This window comes from Nerophis ophidion, linkage group LG18 (genome assembly GCF_033978795.1).
Source record: "Nerophis ophidion isolate RoL-2023_Sa linkage group LG18, RoL_Noph_v1.0, whole genome shotgun sequence".
Taxonomy (NCBI): domain Eukaryota; kingdom Metazoa; phylum Chordata; class Actinopteri; order Syngnathiformes; family Syngnathidae; genus Nerophis; species Nerophis ophidion.
The window spans coordinates 38,476,455-38,497,028 of record NC_084628.1 but is presented as its reverse complement, the minus strand read 5'-3'; the positions used below and the strand labels follow the sequence as shown (position 1 = coordinate 38,497,028).

At 38.5% G+C, this 20,574-nt stretch overlaps 2 protein-coding genes across 2 annotated transcripts in view; one reads left to right on the top strand and one right to left on the bottom strand.

Moving 5' to 3' along the window:
• The window catches only part of thyn1 (thymocyte nuclear protein 1), a 157,237-nt gene that overhangs the window by 46,251 nt on the left and 90,412 nt on the right, over window positions 1-20,574 (top strand). The window lies entirely within an intron of this gene.
• The window catches only part of jam3a (junctional adhesion molecule 3a), a 69,497-nt gene continuing 52,585 nt past the window's right edge, over window positions 3,663-20,574 (bottom strand). The window contains exons 6-9 of the mRNA XM_061878081.1: window positions 17,886-17,985; window positions 10,697-10,826; window positions 10,568-10,619; window positions 3,663-6,466 (exon numbers count right to left, since the gene is read on the bottom strand). Coding sequence (XP_061734065.1) covers window positions 6,431-6,466; window positions 10,568-10,619; window positions 10,697-10,826; window positions 17,886-17,985 — 318 coding nt within the window. The 3' untranslated portion in view covers window positions 3,663-6,430. The remainder of the gene's footprint in view (window positions 6,467-10,567; window positions 10,620-10,696; window positions 10,827-17,885; window positions 17,986-20,574) is intronic.

Below are 20,574 nucleotides of genomic sequence, written 5' to 3'. Positions count from 1 at the left end.
TCTTTGTCATGAAAAAGGGACGTTTTTGTCATGAAAAAGGGAGGTTTTTGTGGTTGGTGCACTAATTGAAAGTGTATATTGTGTTTTTTATGTTGATTTAATAAAAATAAAAATAAAAAAAATATATATATATATATATATATATATTTTTCTTTTTTTTTTTTTTTTTTTTTTTTTTAATAGAAATTGATAAAAAATTCTTCTGCGGCCCGGTACCTTTTTTGCTCTAAACAAGAAAGAAAGAAAAAAATAGATACAGCGGTCCCCACTGGAGAATAACTAAAATAATGTAAAAAATAAAATAAAATGCATGATATAGAAATTATTTGTATGAATCATATGGTAAAATATGTTTAAAAAAATCAAATATAAATACATGAAGTTAATAAAAAATACAACATAATAATAGCAATAAATACAATGGAAAATAACATAATAATAAAAGACCAATAACTTAAAGTAGGAGTGTCCCCCAAAGAATATTTGGTCCATATGACTAAACGTAAAATTATATTAGGGAAGGTTGTGGACATGTTGAAGTTAAAGTACCAATAATTTGTCCTCTGCATTGATTGATTGATTGAAACTTTTATTGTGAAGTGAATTATATTTATATAGCGCTTTTCTCAAGTGACTCAAAGCGCTTTACATAGTGACACCCAATATCTAAGTTACATTTAAACCAGTGTGGGTGGCACTGGGAACAGGTGGGTAAAGTGTCTTGCCCAAGGACACAACGGCAGTAACTAGGATGGCACAAGCGGGAATCGAACCTGCAACCCACAAGTTGCTGGCACGGCCACTCTACCAACCGAGCTATTGCACAGTACAGTACATATTCCGTACAATTGACCACTAAATGGTAACACCCCAATACGTTTTTCAACTTGTTTAAGTCGGGGTCCACGTTGATCAATTCATTTGACCCTTCACCCTTGATCACCCCCTGGGAGGTGAGGGGAGCAGTGAGCAGCAGTCTGGGAATCATTTTTGGTGATTTAACCCCCAATTCCAACCCTTGATGCTGACTGCCAAGCGGGGAGGTAATAGGTCCCATTTTTATAGTTTTTGGTATGACTCGGCCGGGGTTTGAACTCACAACTTACCGATCTCAGGACTGACACACTAGGCCACTGAGTAGGTATATAAAATATATAGAATAAAATATAACATTGAGAGAACAACAGTTGCAATACATAAAATGAAAAATAACATAATAATAAAAGAACAATAACTTAAAACTGGAGTGTCCCCCAAAGAGTATTTTGTCTATGTAACTAAACGTGAAATTGTATTAGGGAAGGTTGTGGACATGTTGAAGAAACAAATACTGCAAAGACAAGATATTTAATGTTCCAACTGAGAATTTTTTTTTTTTTTTTGTGCAAATAATCATGAACTATCTATGTACTCCTTACTAAGGTGTTACCAAAAACATATAACTTTGTCTTGAATTTGAAAAAAAAAAAAAAAGGCGGGTTTGGTGAATGCGCATATGAAACTGGTGGGGTTGTGTACCTCCAACAAGGTTGAGAACAATTGCCCTTGGGCAGGGGTAGGGAACCTGTGGCTCTTTGGATGTCTGCATCTGGCCCTCAGATAAATCTTAGCTGACATTCCTGAACACTATAAGTAATGAATAATTCCGCCGGTAATCACGGTTTAAAATAACATTCAAAATATAAAACACTTCTTATGCATTTTAATCCATCCGTCCATTTTTCTACCGCACCTGTGCAAGAAAACGCATTAATGCTACGAAGTATTGTATTTATTATTGGTCAGCTTCAGAATAACAATGTTATTAAAAAGAATAAGAGGATTAAAAAATGTTGGTCTTACTTAAAAAATACACACATTTAGTTGAAAATATTACATGGCTCTCACGGAAATACATTTTTAAATATTTGGTTTTCATGGCTCCCTCAGCTAAAAAGGTTCCTGACCCCTGCCCTAGGGTGTGAATGTTGTCTATCTGTGTTGGCCCTGCGATGAGGTGGCGACTTGTCCAGGGTGTACCCTGCCTTCCGCCCGAATGCAACTGAGATAGGCTCCAGCAGTCCCCTGCGACCCCGAAAGGGACAAGCGGTAGAAAACGAATGGCTGGATGTTACTCATATGAAAATACTGTTGTGTTTTCAGAGCTGTATTACGACATAAATATAAAATAAATTAATTTTTTTTTTTTTTTTTATATATACATATATTTATTTGTTTTATATATCTCTTTATATATATTTATTGAATTATATAAGCACCTTATTACTTGTTTTTATCCTGTACTACCATGAGCTTATGTAACAAAATTTCGTTCTTATCTGTGCTGTAAAGTTCAAATTTGAATGACAACAAAAAATAAGTCTAAGTCTAGTCCAGGGGTCACCAACCTTTTTGAAACCAAGAGCTACATCTTGGGTACTGATTCATGCAAAGGGCTACCAGTTTGATACACACTTATATAAATTGCCAGAAATAGCCAATTTGCTCAATTTACCTTTAATAAATAAATCTATATAAATTAAAAAAAATGGGTATTTCTGTCTGTCATTCCATCGAACATTTTTTTTCCTTTTACAAAAGGTTTTTTGTAGGGAATAAATGATGAAAAAAACACTTAATTGAACGGTTTAAAAGAGGAGAAACACGAAAAAAATTAAAATGAAATTTTGAAACATGATTTATCTTCAATTTAGACTCTTTAAAATTCCAAAATTCAACGGAAAAAAAATTAATAAAAAAACTAGCTAATTTGAATATTTTTGAAAAAATTTAAAAAATAATTTATGGAACATCATTAGTAATTTTTCCTAATTTTACAATTTTAATGACATGTTTTAAATAGGTCAAAATCCAATCTGCACTTTGTTAGAATATATAACAAATTGGACCGAGCTATATTTCTAACAAAGACAAAGCATTATTTCTTCTAGATTTTGCAGAACAAAAATGTTTAAAGAAATTCAGAAGACTTTGAAATAAGATTTAATTTTGATCTACAGATTTTCCAGATTTGCCAGAATATTTTTATTTTATTTTAATCATAATAAGTTTGAAGAAATATTTCACAAACATTCTTCGTTGAAAAAACAGAAGCTAAAATGAAGAAATAAATTAAAATGTATTTATTATTCTTTACAATAATAAAAAAAAAAATACTTGAACATTGATTTAAATTGTCAGGGAAGAAGAGGAAGGAATTTAAAAGGTAAAATGGTATATGTGTTTAAAAATCCTAAAATCATTTTTAAGGTTGTATTTTTTCTCTAAAATTGTCTTTCTGAAATTTATAAGAAGCAAAAAAAAAAAAAAATGAATTTATTTAAACAAGTGAAGACCAAGTGTTTAAAATATTTTCTTGGATTTTCAAATTCTATTTGAGTTTTGTCTCTCTTAGAATTAAAAATGTCCAGCAAAGCGAGACCAGCTTGCTAGTAAATAAATACAATTTAATAAATAGAGGCAGCTCACTGGTAAGTGCTGCTATTTGAGCTATTTTTAGAACAGGCCAGCGGGCGACTCATTTGGTCTTTACGGGTGGGCACCTCGTTGGTGACCCCTGATCTAGTCCAAGGAACCACCATGAGTTTTTCTCCCTGTTGAAAGACCTGGCAAGGCAAATTCCAACAAATGATAGAGAAACACAGGCTTCAACCACATTTACAGTTCAAATGTATTTTAATAATATAACAAAACCACCATGAACAGTGAGAATTTTACAACAGTTCCTGAGTTCTTACACAAATCATGAACACAAACGTTGGAAACAATGTTCAGTACTGACAGACTCGACACTGAAACAACAACTGGGACGGTAGTCGTGAACTGTCGAAATGATCCCAAACAGTTTATTGCCGTATTTACAATAAGGTGTGTTACGGATCCAAATAAAAAAACAACAAAAAAAAAACACATCCCAAAGTATGCATTTATGTACATTATAGAGGCAAGACTGGACAATATGTCCAAATACCTACAACAAACAAAAAAGTAACACACAGAAGGTCACTTATACACAGAAACTGCACTCTAGAAGTCATACATTGCCACCTTAATAGTAAATACTGAATTTGCAGCAGAGTGGGTTATACAGTTTTCAAATCCAGGGCTAACTTGTACATACATGTTATCAACTCTTACTATGCCGATAAATTGTGCCTAATGTATCTGATTAAGTCTATTTGTTGCCTACAGTATGTACAACATGTCATCTCTTGGCCACTTCGAAGAAAATAATAACAACGATGCTAATGAGAAAAAAGTTTAACGTACATTGTAGAGATGCGCGGATAGGCAGTTATATCATCCGCAACCGCATCACCAAAGTCGCCACCCGAACCAACATTTTATCAGAACCGTACCCGCCTTTACCACTCACAGAGCTATTTAAACCTATTTTACAGAGTAACGAAGATAATTGGAGCCGCTAACGTTCTCGCGAATATCCAATGGCGTTAGTCCTGATGACAAGAATAAGGGCGTCCTGTGAAGCCACCTTCAACAACATGTACGAACCGATTGTTAGTCCGGCAACATGTTGTGCGCAGCTTCCGCAATCACACGTACGAGATTGAAAGGCATACTGGGTGATACAGAATATACTGATGGCTGTGATATAAACAACTTTAACACTCCTAGTAATATGCGCCACGCTGTGAAGCCACACCAATTAAGAACGACAAACACATTTCGGGAGAACATCCTCACAGTAACACAACATAAACGCAACACAAGAATACCCAGAATCCTTGGTATCCGTGATTTGCCCTGAATATATTTTACACCCCCGCGACCCCAACCCCACCCACCTTACCGACGCACGGGGGGAAGTGTAAAATATATTCAGGATTTGTCAGGAATGCAAAGGATTCTAGGTATTTGTTGTGTTGGGTTTATGCTGTGTTACTGGGAGGATGTTCTCCCGAAATGTGTTTGTCGCTTTTAATTGGTGTGGCTTCACAGCGTGGCACATATTACTAAGAGTGTTCAAATTGTTTATATCAGAACGGGGTTTGCTGCTAGCAGGGTGTGTAAAATAGTCAGGAATTATCACGGATACAAAGTATTCTGGGTATTTTTTGTGTTGCGTTTATGCTGTGTTACTGTGAGGATGTTCTCCCGAAATGTGTTTGTCAATCTTGTTGCGTGTGGCTTCACAGCGTGGCGCATATTACTAAGAGTGTTCAAATTGTTTATATCACAACGGGGTTTGCTGCTAGCAGGGTGTATAAAATAGTCAAGAATCGTCACGGATACAAAGGATTATGGGTATTTGTTGTGTTGCATTTATGTTGTGTCACTGGGAGGATGTTCTCCCGAAATGTGTTTGTCGTTCTTAATTGGTGTGGCTTCACAGCGTGGCGCATATTACTAAGAGTGTTCAAATTGTTTATATCACAACAGGGTTTGCTGCTAGCGGGGTGTGTAAAATAGTCAGGAATTGTCATGGATACAAAGGATTCTGGGTATTTGTTGTGTTGCGTTTATGCTGTGTTACTGTGAGGATGTTCTCCCGAAATGTGTTTGTCGTTCTTAATTGGTGTGGCTTCACAGCGTGGCGCATATTACTAAGAGGGTTCAAATTGTTTATATCACAACCATTAGTGTACTCTGTGTCACCCAGTATGCCTTGCAGTCGTGTGTGTGTTGCCGCGGAAACCACACACAACATTTTGCTGGACTGACAAGCAGATCGTACATGTTGTAGAAGGCGACTAAGCCAATGGCTTCATAGCACGCCCTAATACTTATTAACTAGGTGACTGCCGGCAGTCATTCTAGAGAGTGTTTGCGTCTCCTATTGTCTTCTTCGCTTTGTGAGACGGGTCCTAAATGGCTCTTTGAATGGCAAAGGATACCGATCCCAGAACCATGTATATCAAAGATTTCCGGATGGTTCAACCGCCACCCGCGGTTTTTTTCGTCATGTCACCCGCCCGACCCGCGGTTTATCCGCGTAGTCCGCGGATAAACCGTGGACTACGCGGATGAGATCGCGGATGAGATCGCAAACTGCGCATCTCTAGTACATTGTAAAAACAAAAGGAAAAAATTTTACAAAAGATGCATTTTTCCAAAAAATGTCCTTCACTAAACAAAACAGTCATTGTTTAAATGTCACAGCTTTGAAGTCAAAGACTTCATTTATAGTACAAATTTGCAGGAAATAAAAAAATAAAGTCCACGCATGACGAGCGGAACCCAAATGTTTTTGGTGCTGGAACTAAAAGACGCACGGTGTATGGAACGAATAGAAAATCTGCTACAAAAGGGTGAGCTAGTGCCAGGAAACTATACGAAGAGGAAACTTTGGCAAGCCGGTCGATTGGATTTGGGATGTGCATCAGAGAAAAGTGTGCCTTGTCACAGCTCAGACTTTACCATCCGGAGCGCCGTCCTCGTTTCTTCCTCCTGTCATCCTCTCCTGCCGCCCTCAGATGATGAACGACGACTTGTGGCGAAAATGTCCCTAGAAAATCGATGTCTGTTAGTAGAGGTGTCTGATAAATGCTTTGAAATGTAGTATCGGAAATCATCGGTATCAAAAAAAGTAAAATGAATGACTTTTTACAAACCCCGTTTCCATAGGAGTTGGGAAATTGTGTTAGATGTAAATATAAACAGAATAAAATGATTTGTAAATCATTTTCAACCCATATTCAGTTGAATATGCTACAAAGACAACATATTTGATGTTCAAACTCATAAACTTTTTTTTTTTTTTGTGCAAATAATCATTACCTTTAGAATTTGATGCCAGCAACACGTGACAAAGAAGTTGGGAAAGGTGGCAATAAATACTGATGAAGTTGAGGAATGCTCATCAAACACTTATTTGGAACATCCCACAGGAGTGCAGGCTAATTGGGAACAGGTGGGTGCCATGATTGGGCATAAAAACAGCTTCCCAAAAAATGCTCAGTCTTTCACAATAAAGGATGGGGCGAGGTACACCCCTTTGTCCACAACTGCATGAGCAAATAGTCAAACAGTTTAAGAACAACGTTTCTCAAAGTGCGATTGCAAGAAATTTAAGGATTTCAACATCTACGGTCCATAATATCATCAAAAAGTTCAGAGAATCTGGAGAAATCACCCCAAGTAAGCGGAATGGCCGGAAACCAACATTGAATGACTGTGACCTTCGATCCCTCTGACGGCACTGTATCCAAAACCGACATCAATCTCTAAAGGATATCACCACATGGCCTCAGGAACACTTCAGAAAACCACTGTCACTTAATACAGTTGGTTGCTACATCTGTAAGTGCAAGTTAAAGCTCTACTATGCAAAGAGAAAGCCATTTATCAACAACATCCAGAAACGCCGCCGGCTTCTGTGGGCCCGAGATCATCTAGGATGGACTGATGCAAAGTGGTCGGACGAGTCCACATTTAAAAACATTTTGGGAAATATTCGACATCGTGTCATCCGGGCCAAAGGGGAAGCGAACCATCCAGACTGTTATCGACACAAAGTTCAAAAGCCAGCATCTGTGATGGTATGGGGGTGCATTAGTGCCCAAGGCATGGGTAACTTACACATCTGTGAAGGCACCATTAATGCTGAAAGGTACATACAGGTTTTGGATCAACATATGCTGCCGTCTTTTTCATAGACGCCCCTGCTTATTTCAGCAAGACAATCCCAAGCCACATTTACCACGTGTTACAACAGCATAGCTTTGTAAAAAAAAGAGTGCGGGTACTTTCTTGGCCCGCCTGCAGTCCAGACCTGTCTCCCATGGAAAATGTGTGGCGCATTATGAAGCGTAAAATACGACAGCAGAGACCCCGGACTGTTGAACGACAGAAGCTCTACATAAAACAAGAATGGGAAAGAATTCCACTTTCAAAGCTTCAACAATTAGTTTCCTCAGTTCCCAAACGTTTATTGAGTGTTGTTAAAAGAAAAGGTGATGTAACACAGTGGTGAACATGCCCTTTCCCAACTACTTTGGCACGTGTTGCAGCCATGAAATTCTAAGTTAATTATTATTTGCAAAAAAAAATTAAGTCTATGAGTTTGAACATCAAATATGTTGTCTTTGTAGTGCATTCAACTGAATATGGGTTGAAAAGGATTTGCAAATCATTCTATTCCGTTTATATTTACATCCAACACACTTTCCCAACTCATATGGAAACAGGGTTTGTAAAATGCAGCTTTACCGAGCGGTACATATTACAGTCAGTCCCCCCCCCCCCCCCCCCTCCCACACACAACACAGGAGTTGATGACTACAGCTACAGCATGAGAGGTTTACTGGCGACGCTTGATGACCTCATCAAACCGCGCCGCGAGCGCAGCATAACAACAAGAGTGTGTTGTTGCCGGTGCTGTAGCCGTGGCTAACAAGCCAACTCGCTCGGTGACTGACTAACGACACCATGTCTATGGTTTGGGATTATTTTAAAATGTCTCTGACGGATAAATAAACTGGCAATTTGAAACGACTACAAAAAGTTGGTTATGCAAGTATAGCTCGGTTGGTAGAGCGGCCGTGCCAGCAACTTGAGGGTTGCAGGTTCGATTCCCGCTTCCGCCATCCTAGTCACTGCCGTTGTGTCCTTGGGCAAGACACTTTACCCACCTGCTCCCAGTGCCACCCACACTGGTTTGAATGTAACTTAGATATTGGGTTTCACTATGTAAAGCGCTTTGAGTCACTAGAGAAAAGCGCTATATAAATATAATTCACTTCACTTCACTTCCTTTTAACACGAGCAATTTGATCTCCCACCTCTTCAAGAATCATAAGGAGATACACGATGGTTACAACCGGAAGATGGACGAAAAGCAAACACGGAAAAAAAAGTAGTACCACGCAGTTGTCGCTTAAAGACTCCGCCGAGAAAAAAAAAAAAAATACAACAAAAACCACCCCAGGGCGAAAACCCATGGAGTGGTTAGGGACAACACACTCAGTTATGCAAAAGCTACGGTGGAGTTTGGTGGGGCTAGACCTCCGAATTCAGGAGATTGGGGGGCGAGGTTATGGGGGGGAGTATATTTATAGCTAGAATTCACTGAAATTCAAGTATTTCTTATATATATATATATATATATATATATATATATATATATATATATATATATATATATATATAAATACAAGAAATACTTGAATTTCAGTGTTCATGTATTTATAAATATACACACACAACACTCCTCTACTCATTGTTGTATTTGAAAGTGCAATACTTTGCAGCCAGTAGCACAGCCTTGGAAGGAGCATAGGTATGGGCAGCATCTGTGACATTTCATTTGCAGGGAAGGAGTGAGTTTTGGGGTTGAATTTTCCATCCTCGTTCTATTCTCTGTCACTATCTTTCTAACCATACTGTCCTGGATGAACTGAAATTCTTGTTTCCAATCATTTTGGAACTTGCAAGCGTACTTCTTCGTCTTACTCGTCGTCGCCATGACTGTCTCTTCTTTGTTCTTCGGCTTTGTCTCTGTTATGTTTTTGGACATTACTACTTGCCGTAGTTTTGAAGCAATGCATTCTGTGTGTCAGTGTATTAATGTGCCGGGCTGGAATAAACACACGCTGAGAAATAGCTCTGTGCCTGCCTACTTTATGGGTTATAGATAAAGCTATGGATAACAGAGACATATATAATAGTCTCCTTCTTGTTGAGTGTGCAGTTGTGCACTGAGCTCCAAAAGCCGTAGATGTTATAACGTGACTGGGCCGCCACGCTGTTTATATGGAGGGAAAGCGGACGTGACGACAGGCTGTCCTCACTCAGGCCTGGCAGGAAATTGTGAGAAATTCGGGAGAATGGTTGTCCCGGGAGATTTTCGTGAGAGGCACTGAAATCCGGGAGTCCACCGGAAAATTCAGGAGGGTTGGCAAGTATGCTACATGGCGCACACTTTGCAGCTTGCTGTGAACGGAGGTGCCCTGTCTCAACGCAGCATTTCAGAAGCTCTGACTGACTGCCAGGCCACTTCAAGCACTCACCACCAGCTTGCAGCACATTTGTGTTACTCATACAGATACGTTAGAGCAGGGCAGATTGAGCCCAGTTTATAATTTCCTGCTATACAGTATGCTAGGCAGTCTTGCACTAAAGTAGGACTATGTTATTGTTTACTTTTCTGACTCTAGTATACTCTGGACTTCATTGTTTTTGTAGCGGTTGTTTTGAGGCATGTTTAAAAACATTTTTTTTTAAATAATGCTCTTTGTGAAAGTCAAAGTATAGTATTTCCTATAGTTGGAGAGCATGTCCCAAATTCCAAGCTGCTGTTTTTAGGCATGTTAAAAAAAATAATGCACTTTGTGACTTCAATAATAAATATGGCAGTGCCATGTTGGCATTTTTTTTTCCATAAATTGAGTTGATTTATTTTGGAAAACCTTGTTACGTTGTTCAATGCATCACAACAAAATGAGGCATAACAATGTGTTCATTCCATGACTGTATATATCGGTATCGGTTGATATCGGAATCGGTAATTAAGAGTTGGACAATATCGGCAAAAGTGCCATAATCGGACATCTCTATCTGTTACCCATTCCGCCACTAAATGCTATTGTCGTTGATGCTATCTGTTTACCTCATCTGCGTCGGCGTAGTCCACACCGTCGTTCTGGGCGGGCCAACTGAACCTGAAATGAGAAAACAAAGTGACAAATCTCGTCGACGCGAGGCGTCAAAATTTGTGTTGTTTTTTTTTAACGCTCACTCGTTTTCGCCGTGGCCTTTTTTGGAGGAGCAGGCGCGTGAAAAGCAATGCCAAATAGATGCGGTCACGAAGATGAAGGCCACCACGGCACCCAGGGACTTCAGGACAATGTCAAGGATGTCCACATCATCTGCAAAAGGGCACAGACATTCCTTTTTTACCTGGTAGCTGAAACTGTAAGTACGCCAAAGAATCATTGAATTAAAGTACAGTGTTTTATTTTCTTATCAAACACAGTGTCCCTATTCAAACTGTGTGTAATGTTAAGATGTTTAAAAGTCTTCACGATAATGCCGTGACAGTATCGGCATTTCCTGATATTCGGAACTATTTGATTTATGTGGCTGACAAACAAATCCTGGCGAAAACATAACCTTTTTGGCAGAGGTAAGAAAGTCTGCCTTCTTAAAAGTTCTGTTGCGAGTTAACATTTCTGAGAAACAACATGTTCCAGAATAGATAAAACATTCCTTTTTACCTCACAGCTGTGATTCTCAAACTGTAGTAGGTGCGCAGGCTCCATCTAGTGGTATGCTAAGGAATCACTAGATTAAAGTACAGTGTTTTATTTTCCTATATTCAAACGCAGTGTCACTATTCAAACCGAGACGCGTGACAGTATCAAACAAAAACTTTGCGTAGTTTTTTTCTGGCGCTTTAACGTTGGTTGTGTCTGAAATTAAACTACATCTCCCAGAATCCTCTGCACAGACAAGGCGGGGGACGTGAGTGTGTTCGTAGTCTATGAGAATAATGTTTTTTTTTGGGACATTTTCTGAAAAATGTGTCAACATCTATTTGGAACTATTTGAGTTATGTTGTTGACAAACAAATCCTGGCGAAAACATAACCTTTTTGGCAGAGGTAAGAAAGTCTGCGCTCTTAAAAGTTCTGTTGCGAGTTAACATTTCTGAGAAACAACATATTCCAGAATAGATAAAACATTCCTTTTTACCTCACAGCTGTGATCCTCAAAATGTAGTAGGTACGCAGGCTCCATCTAGTGGTATGCCAAGGAATCACTAGATTAAAGTACAGTGTTTTATTTTCCTATATTCAAACGCAGTGTCACTATTCAAACCGAGACACGTGACAGTATCAAACAAAAACTTTGTGTAGTTTTTTTCTGGCGCTTTAACGTTTGTGTCTGAAATTAAACTACATCTCCCAGAATCCTGTGCACAGACAAGGCGGGGGACGTGAGTGTGTTCGTAGTCTATGAGAATAATGTATTTTTTTGGACAATATTCTGAAAAATTTGTCAATATCTATTCGGAACTATTTGAGTTATGTTGCTGACAAACAAATCCTGGCGAAAACATAACCTTTTTGGCAGAGGTAAGAAAGTCTGCCTTCTTAAAAGTTCTGTTGCGGGTTAACATTTCTGAGAAACAACATATTCCAGATTAGATAAAACATTCCTTTTTACCTCACAGCTGTGATTCTCAAAATGTAGTAGGTGCGAAGGCTCCATCTAGTGTTATGCCAAGGAATCACTAGATTAAAGTACAGTGTTTTATTTTCCTATATTCAAACTCAGTGTCACTATTCAAACCGTGTAATGTAAAGAGGTGTAACCGGTGTTGCGGTTTCAATTTCTTCACGAGACGAGTGACAGTATCAAACAAAAACTTTGTGTAGTTTTTTTCTGGCGCTTTAGCGTTGGCTGTGTCTGAAATTAAACTACATCTCCCAGAATCCTGTGCACAGACAAGGCGGGGGACGTGAGTGTGTTCGTAGTCTATGAGAATAATTTATTTTTTGGGACATTTCCTGAAAAATGTGTCAACATCTATTCATAACTATTTGAGTTATGGACTAAAATGGACTTTATTGTCATTGTATTTGCATTTACTGAGATGGACTCCAACTTAAAGTGCGGTAGTGGAAACAAATATGGGATAAAAAATACAATACACAAGAAGTAATAAAGATAAAAAAATAGGAATTTAAATAAAGACTACAATCCAAAAAAAAAAATAAGCAATCCTGTACAATATACAAAACAATGTACAATATACAGAACAAGACAAGAATACCAGAGTAATAACAATCAGTGTCGGATGTATTGCACTCAAAGGGTAATATTGCACAGTAGTTAATTAGGGTAGGATATTACATAGGGGTGAATTATTTATTATAATAATTGTTATTTATTATATTTATTATATTATTATGTTGCTAACAAAAACAGACAAACAAACCCTGGCAAAAACATAACCTTTTTGGCAGAGGTAAGAAAGTCTGCTTTCTACAAAGCGACACAGAGCAGAGGGAAATCATGAAAAAAGCTGTACACCGCAGGAAATACAAGAGAAATTAAAATCTACTTGATACATTTTCAATCCTTGCATCTAATTTCTACTGCGTTTTTCTCTTCGTGTCACCCAGAAAAGATACTTGAAGCCAGCAAAGCTAAAAATCAGTTTGTGAGCTATTTACATGATTTACATTACTAAAAGGTCAGTTGTTTGTTAACATTTCTGAGAAACAACATATTCCAGAATATAGAAACGTTGTCCACTGTAGAGGACACCACTTGTCAGAAAGTAAAAGTTAAAAGACATTTTTGTTTGACACTGGATTACGGTTGTAAGGTAAACCGGTGTTAGTATAGTACCGCATTTTAGCTTAAAAACTGCCGATAAAGGTGAAGCTATACAACTGAAACACCCTCAGAAAGAAGTGCTTTAAGACAGTCCATCCGCAGTCTGCAGTGTTGTAGCTACTTCTAAATCACTAGTCCTCGCCTCCATAGCGACGAATAAAGCGTGTTTTTTACAAGTAGCATTATCACTGGAGGACGAGGAATAGCTAAACATGACACACTGCACACCGTAGCTCACCGGCGTCACCGCTAATGACACGTTCCTGAATGTAAACAAGTGCCATGGGTGGATTTAAAGGAAAGTACTATCTAATGATATCAAGTACAAGAGTGTATCGAGTCGATACTGTGATGATTACTTCTATTTTTAGCGTCACAAAATCTTTTCTTTTTTTCCAAATGTATACTATGTTTATAAACTCAGGAAATACGTTTATGAACACATGAGGACTTTGAATATGATCAATGTATGATCCTGTAACTACTTAGTATCGGATTGATACCCAGATTTGTGGTATCATCCAAAACTAATGTAAAGCATCCAAACAACAGAATAATTTGTGATTATTACATTTTAACAGAAGTGTAGATAGAACATGTTACAGCAGATATTAACAGTAAATGAACAAGTAGATTAATAATCATTTTTTACAGTTTGTCCTTTATAATGTGTACAAAATAATAGGTGTATAAATGACACAATTTGTTACTGTATATGTCAGCAGCTAAATTAGCAGCCTTTGTTTGTTTACTTACTACTAAACCTTGTCTGGTATGTTCACTATTTTATTTAAGGACTTAAATGCAATAATAAACATGTTTAATGTACCCTAAGAATTTTTGTTAAAATAAAGCCAATGATGCCATTTTTTCGTGGTCAACTTTACTTACAAAAGTATCAAAGTACCGAAACGTATCAAAATACATTTTGCTACCGGTACCACAATATTGGTATCGGGACAACACTACAGTGGATGTTTCCATTGTCACTTTAAAGATGCTTGAAACAGCACAATTTTTTGCACTTAAAAATACATCTTTATATAAATATATATATATATATATAATTATAACATTTGAGCATTATGTTTGTGTTAAGTTACATTAGTTACAAGCATTCCTGCTATTTAATTTTACACGTTATAGCATTTTTAAGTTGTTTAAATAATATCGTACCTTGAGATTTTGATACCGTTCCATCACTGGTATGTTAAAAATATTACATATAAAACTGCTGCCTTGTTTTTAATGAATACTTAGACCTAGTACGCCAGGGGTGTCAAAGAAATGAACCTTTTAATAGGGACCCAAACAAGTTTTGCATCTAATATTGAACAAGCAAAGCTTATATAACTTTATGGTGGCATGCAAAATCCAGTTTCAAATAATAGTAATAATAAAAAAATATCAATGACATATCAAATAAGATTTTAATAAAAATTGAATGCCTGTTTTCTATTTGCAGCCTTCTGAGGTAAATATCAAAATAAACATTTTCCACAGGCTAATAATAAATTTGAAAATAAAATAATAATGAATGAATCAAACCTTCAAGCCTTGAAAGAGCAAGAGAAAGTGCATGAATAAAACATTAATTATTGCTGAGTTTGCGACAATAATTTGCTTTAACAGTGAATATGGAACAAGCCACGCTTATATAACTTAACAGTGCAAAATCAACTTTCAAAAAACAAATGAAAAAACATCAATGGCATATTAAATAAAATGTAAATAAAAAATTGAATGCCTCTTTTCTATTTGCAGCCTTCTGAGGTAAATATCAAAATAAAGCTTTTTCCACAGGCTAATACATTTGAAAATAAAATAACAATGAGGCGGGCAGAGTTTGGTGGTAGCGGGGCGTGTATATTGTAGCATCCTGGAAGAGTTAGTGCTGCAAGGGGTTCCGGGTGTTTGTTCTGTTGTGTTACGGTGCGGATGTTCTCCAGAAATGTGTTTGTCATTCTTGTTTGGTGTGGGTTCACAGTGTGGTGCATATTTGTAACAGTGTTAAAGTTGTTTATACGGCCACCCTCAGTGTGACCTGTATGGCTTGTGTGTGTGATATAATGTGATTGGGCGGGCACGCAAAGGCAGTGCCTTTTAAGGTTTATTGGCGTTCTATACTTCTCTCTACGTCCGTGTACCACTCCATACAGCGGCGTTTTAAGAAGTCATAAATTTTACTTTCTGAAACCGATACTGATAATTTCCAATATTACATTTTAAAGCATTTATCGTCCGATAATATCGGCAGTACAATGTTATCGGACATCTCTAGTTACAAGCATTCCTGCCATTTAATTTCACGCACTACAGCATTTTGAAGTTGTTTTCTTCTTGGACATAGACTAAAATAATATCTTCTCTTGAGATTTTAATACCATTACATCCCCGGTAATGCTACAGCGGCCAAAAATAATAAATATATATCCACTGCCTTGTTTTTGATTAATACTTAGACCTACTACGCTACTTATCTTAAAGTTGGTCAACATCGTAGTACTTGGAGAGCCAAGTTTTTTCTCAGGTGGTACTCGGTGAAAAAAACTTTCCTTAAAGTCTGATACTGCTCGATGAACACCGTTGTACTTTGCCTGGGCGTCATCAAAAGTGCTTTGTTACCATTTTGAGCCATATATGTAGGACAGAATATTAAAAACATCAGGATTTCAAGAACCTTTGGCGACATTTATAGGAGGAAGTGCATAATCATAAGCTTCTTTCACGCAGACATTCAGCAAAATGGGCGCATCAGAACCGTAACGGTAAATCCCACGGTTTGTTTGTCCGTCTTCCACACAGAACCCCCAAAAGGCAGACATCATGAAAAAGGCAAAGACTTTCTCAAAATGGCACAAAATCTTGCGATTGGATAATTACTGTAGATTAAAAGAATGTTCTGATCAGCGATTTATACTGTTGATTGCCATACTAGAGATTGGCCGATACCAAAACCAATTACATGTTCTGTATTTACTGTAAATCTTCCATTTTATTTATGCTTAGTCCTATGACAACTTAACAACATCAACACAATATTTAAACTAGTTCCTTATTCTCTTTTATTACATACAGTTGTTTGAGCAGAAACCAAGTCAAAAGTACACAATGACCCAACAAAATCCATAACTACTATCTATGAGGATGGGAACGTAGATCGACCGGTAAATTGAGAGCTTTGTCTTCCGGCTCAGCTCCTTCTTCATCCCAACGGATCGATACAGCGTCCACATTACTGAAAACGCTGCACCGATCCACTCTTCCCTCACTCATGAACAAGACTCCCAGATATTTGAACTCCTCCACTTGAGGCAAGATCTCCTCCCCAACCCGGAGATGGCACTCCACCCTTTGCCGGGCGAGAACCATGGACTCGGACTTGGGGGTGCTGATTCTCATCCCGGTCGCTTCACACTCTACTGCGAACCGATCCAGTGAGAGCTGAAGATCCTGGCCAGATGAAACCATCAGGACCACATCATTTGCAAAAAGCAGAGACCTAATCCTGCAGCCACCAAACCGGATCCCCTCAACGCCCTGACTTCGTGTAGAAATTCTGTCCATAAAAGTTATGAACAGAATGGGTGACAAAGGGCAGCCTTGGCGGAGTCCAACCCTCACTGGAAACGGGTCCGACTTACCGCCGGCAATGCGGACCGAGCTCTGACACTGCTCATACAGGGAGTGGACCGCCACAATCAGACAGTCCGATACCCCATACTCTCTGAGCACTCCCCACAGGACTTCCGTCGAATGCCTTCTCCAAGTCCACAAAGCACATGTAGACTGGTTGGGCAAACTCCCATGCACCCTCAAGGACCCTGCCGAGAGTATAGAGCTGGTCTACCGTTCCACGATCGGGACGAAAACCACACTGTTCCTCCTGGATCCGAGGTTGGACTATCCGACGTAGCCTCCTCTCCAGTACACCTGAATAGACCTTACCGGGAAGGCTGAGGAGTGTGATCCTCCCCACAGTACACGATCGAATGCCTTCTCCATGTCCACAAAGCACATGTAGACTGGTTGGGCAAACTCCCATGAACCCTCAAGGACCCTGCCGAGAGTATAGACCTGGTCTACCGTTCTACGACCAGGACGAAAACCACACTGTTCCTCCTGGATCCGAGGTTGGACTATCCGACGTAGCCTCCTCTCCAGTACACCTGAATAGACCTTACCGGGAAGGCTGAGGAGTGTGCTCCTCCCCACAGTACACGGTCGAATGCCTTGTCCAAGTCCACAAAGCACATGTAGACTGGTTGGGCAAACTCCCATGCACCCTCAAGGACCCTGCCCAGAGTATAGAGCTGGTCTACCGTTCCACAATCAGGACGAAAACCACACTGTTCCTCCTGGATCCGAGGTTGGACTATCCGACGTAGCCTCCTCTCCAGTACACCTGAATAGACCTTACCGGGAAGGCTGAGGAGTGTGATCCCCCCCACAGTACACGGTCGAATGCCTTCTCCAATCCAACATATCGAATTGGATTCTTTAGCCCCAATATCTTATTCCTCTCACGTCCAACACTGTCAAACATTGTTTATTTGTCTATTCAAAGAAAGTGTCACTCACAAACTTCCATCCACTGGGAAGGACACTGGGCGTGCCCCGCGTCGTTCTTGGCTTGACAGTAGTACTCCCCTGCGTCCTCCTTCTTCACCCTCCGGAATTTCTGAGGAGACATTTTATATTTTTATTTTTAAACATGCGCTGTCACTGAAGTGACATAGTTGCATTGTCAACAAAACGTCGGTTTCTCGTCAACAGTTGAAAGCAGGCTTTTACAGAACCTCCCAAGAACCTGCGACCCCTGCAGTGGACGTTTGCGTAACTGGGGGGTTTGTCTTCTCCGATTTTGTAACTGACAAAAGAAATTGAACCAAAACAAATGTTTACTGCATAAGGACACTGGCTTTTGTTGTGGCTTGTGCAGCCCTTTGAGACGTTTGTGATTAAGGGCTATGTAAGTAAACTTTGATTAATTGATTGATTGATTTTCGGAGGACATACAAGCTCCGTATGGTGATAAAAAACCTGGGAAAGCCATGGAATTTTATCATTCAGGACCTTAAAGTCATGGAAAATAATGTTTTTTCACAAGTTTTGGAAGAGTCATGGAAATATAGTCAAACTAGGGCTGGGCGATATGGCCTTTTATTAATATTTGGATATTTTTAGGCCATGTGACGATACACCATATATATGTGGATATTTTGCCTTAGCCTTGAATGAACACTTGACACATATAATCACAGCAGTATGATGATTATATGTGTCTACATTAAAACATTATTCTTCATACTGCATTAATATATGCTACTTTTAAACTTTCATGCAGAGGAAAATCACAACTAAAAGTGTATTTATTAAACAGTTATTAAGCAGTGGCACAAACATTCATGTCATTTCCAAAACAAAAAGATTGTCAGAGACATTTTAAAACAAGCTATGAGTGCACTTTTGTGCATGATGTCACTAAGTGACTCAAAGCGCTTTACATAGTGAAACCCAATATTTAAGTTACATTTAAACCAGTGTGGGTGGCACTGGGAGCAGGTGGGTAAAGTGTCTTGCCCAAGGACACAACGGCAGTGACTAGGATGGCGGAAGCGGGAATCGAACCTGCAACCCTGGAGTTGCTGGCACGGCCACTCTACCAACCGAGCTATGCCGCCCCACTAAGATGAACACAACTAAATTAAAGTGCACTTTTTGTACAGAACGCCAATCCAATAGTTTAAAAACAAATAAAGTGCACTTTTGTGCATGATGTCACTAAGATGAACAAAACTAAATTAAAGTGCAATTTTTGTACAGAACGCCACTCCAATAGTTTGAAAACAAATAAAGTGCACTTTTGTGCTTGATGTCACTAAGATGACTTATCAAAACAACAGTAAATCAAAGTGCACTTTTTGTACAGAACACCACTACAATCGTTTAAAAACAAATTAGGTGCACTTTTGTGCATGATGTCACTAAGATGACATATCAAAACAACACTGAATTAAAGTGCACTTTTTGTACAGAACGCAATTACAATAGTTTAAAACAAACAAAGTGCACTTTTTGTACAGAACGCAATTACAATAGTTTAAAACAAACAAAGTGCACTTTTGTGCATGATGTCACTGAGATGACATATCAAAACAACACTGAATTAAAGTGCACTTTTTGTACAGAACGCAATTACAATAGTTTAAAACAAACAAAGTGCACTTTTGTGCATGATGTCACTAAGATGAACAAAACTAAATTAAAGTGCACTTTTTGTACAGAACGCCACTCCAATAGTTTAAAAACAAATAAAGTGCACTTTTGTGCATGATGTCACTAAGATGACATATCAAAACAACAGTAAATTAAAGTGCACTTTTTGTATAGAACGCCACTACAATCGTTTAAAAACAAATAAAGTGCATTTTTGTGCATGATGTCACACAAGATAAGTGTCAAATAAAATGAGCTGCATAATAGGAAATCAAATCGCTATGTGGTAGGTTACTGCGGACGTTATCTCCTTCTGTTGTTGACTGTTTTTTTCACACGGTGTTTTTTTTACTTTCATGTTAAAATACTTAACAGATGTTCATTGGGATAAGGTATCCAAATTAATTGGGATAAGGTATCCCAATAAACATCTGTTCAGTATTTTTAACATAAAAGTGTTTGATTGTGAGGCATTAAAAGCCACAGAATGCAACGGGTCCATCAGACCCACAAACGCTGGCTGAGTAACAACAATATGAACGTTGCACGGAAAATTTCTCCGCCAGTTTCTGCATCCCACGGGGATTCTTATTTTGTGTTTCCGCACCTGCAGTTCCCACACAAGGTTGCAACATTGTCAACACTGTCTGCTCTCATTTTCTCGCACATTTGACCCTCTGATGTTCTGTGTACCTACACTCTGTCCCGTGTGTGGGCTGGGGCGTGTGGTACACAGAACATCAATTTTCATACTTCTATTAGCCCTTATATGTGAAAGAAATGTGTATGGTGGATTCTGATATATGTTCTTCACAGAATATGAGCCAAAGTCAGTGAGTCTCAGTTTAAAAAAATAATTAATTGCATCCTTTTTTATTATAATAATAAAATTAAAACAGGTCCCACGGACCCAAACACCACACCAGGGCTAAATTAGGTTTTCGCGACACTCATTTACTGCACATTCATGTTATCATGCTCCTACCTGTGCTAGTTTACTATATGTTTGCTATATTTATATATGCAGCGGGTCTTCTTTTAGAAGTAGTCC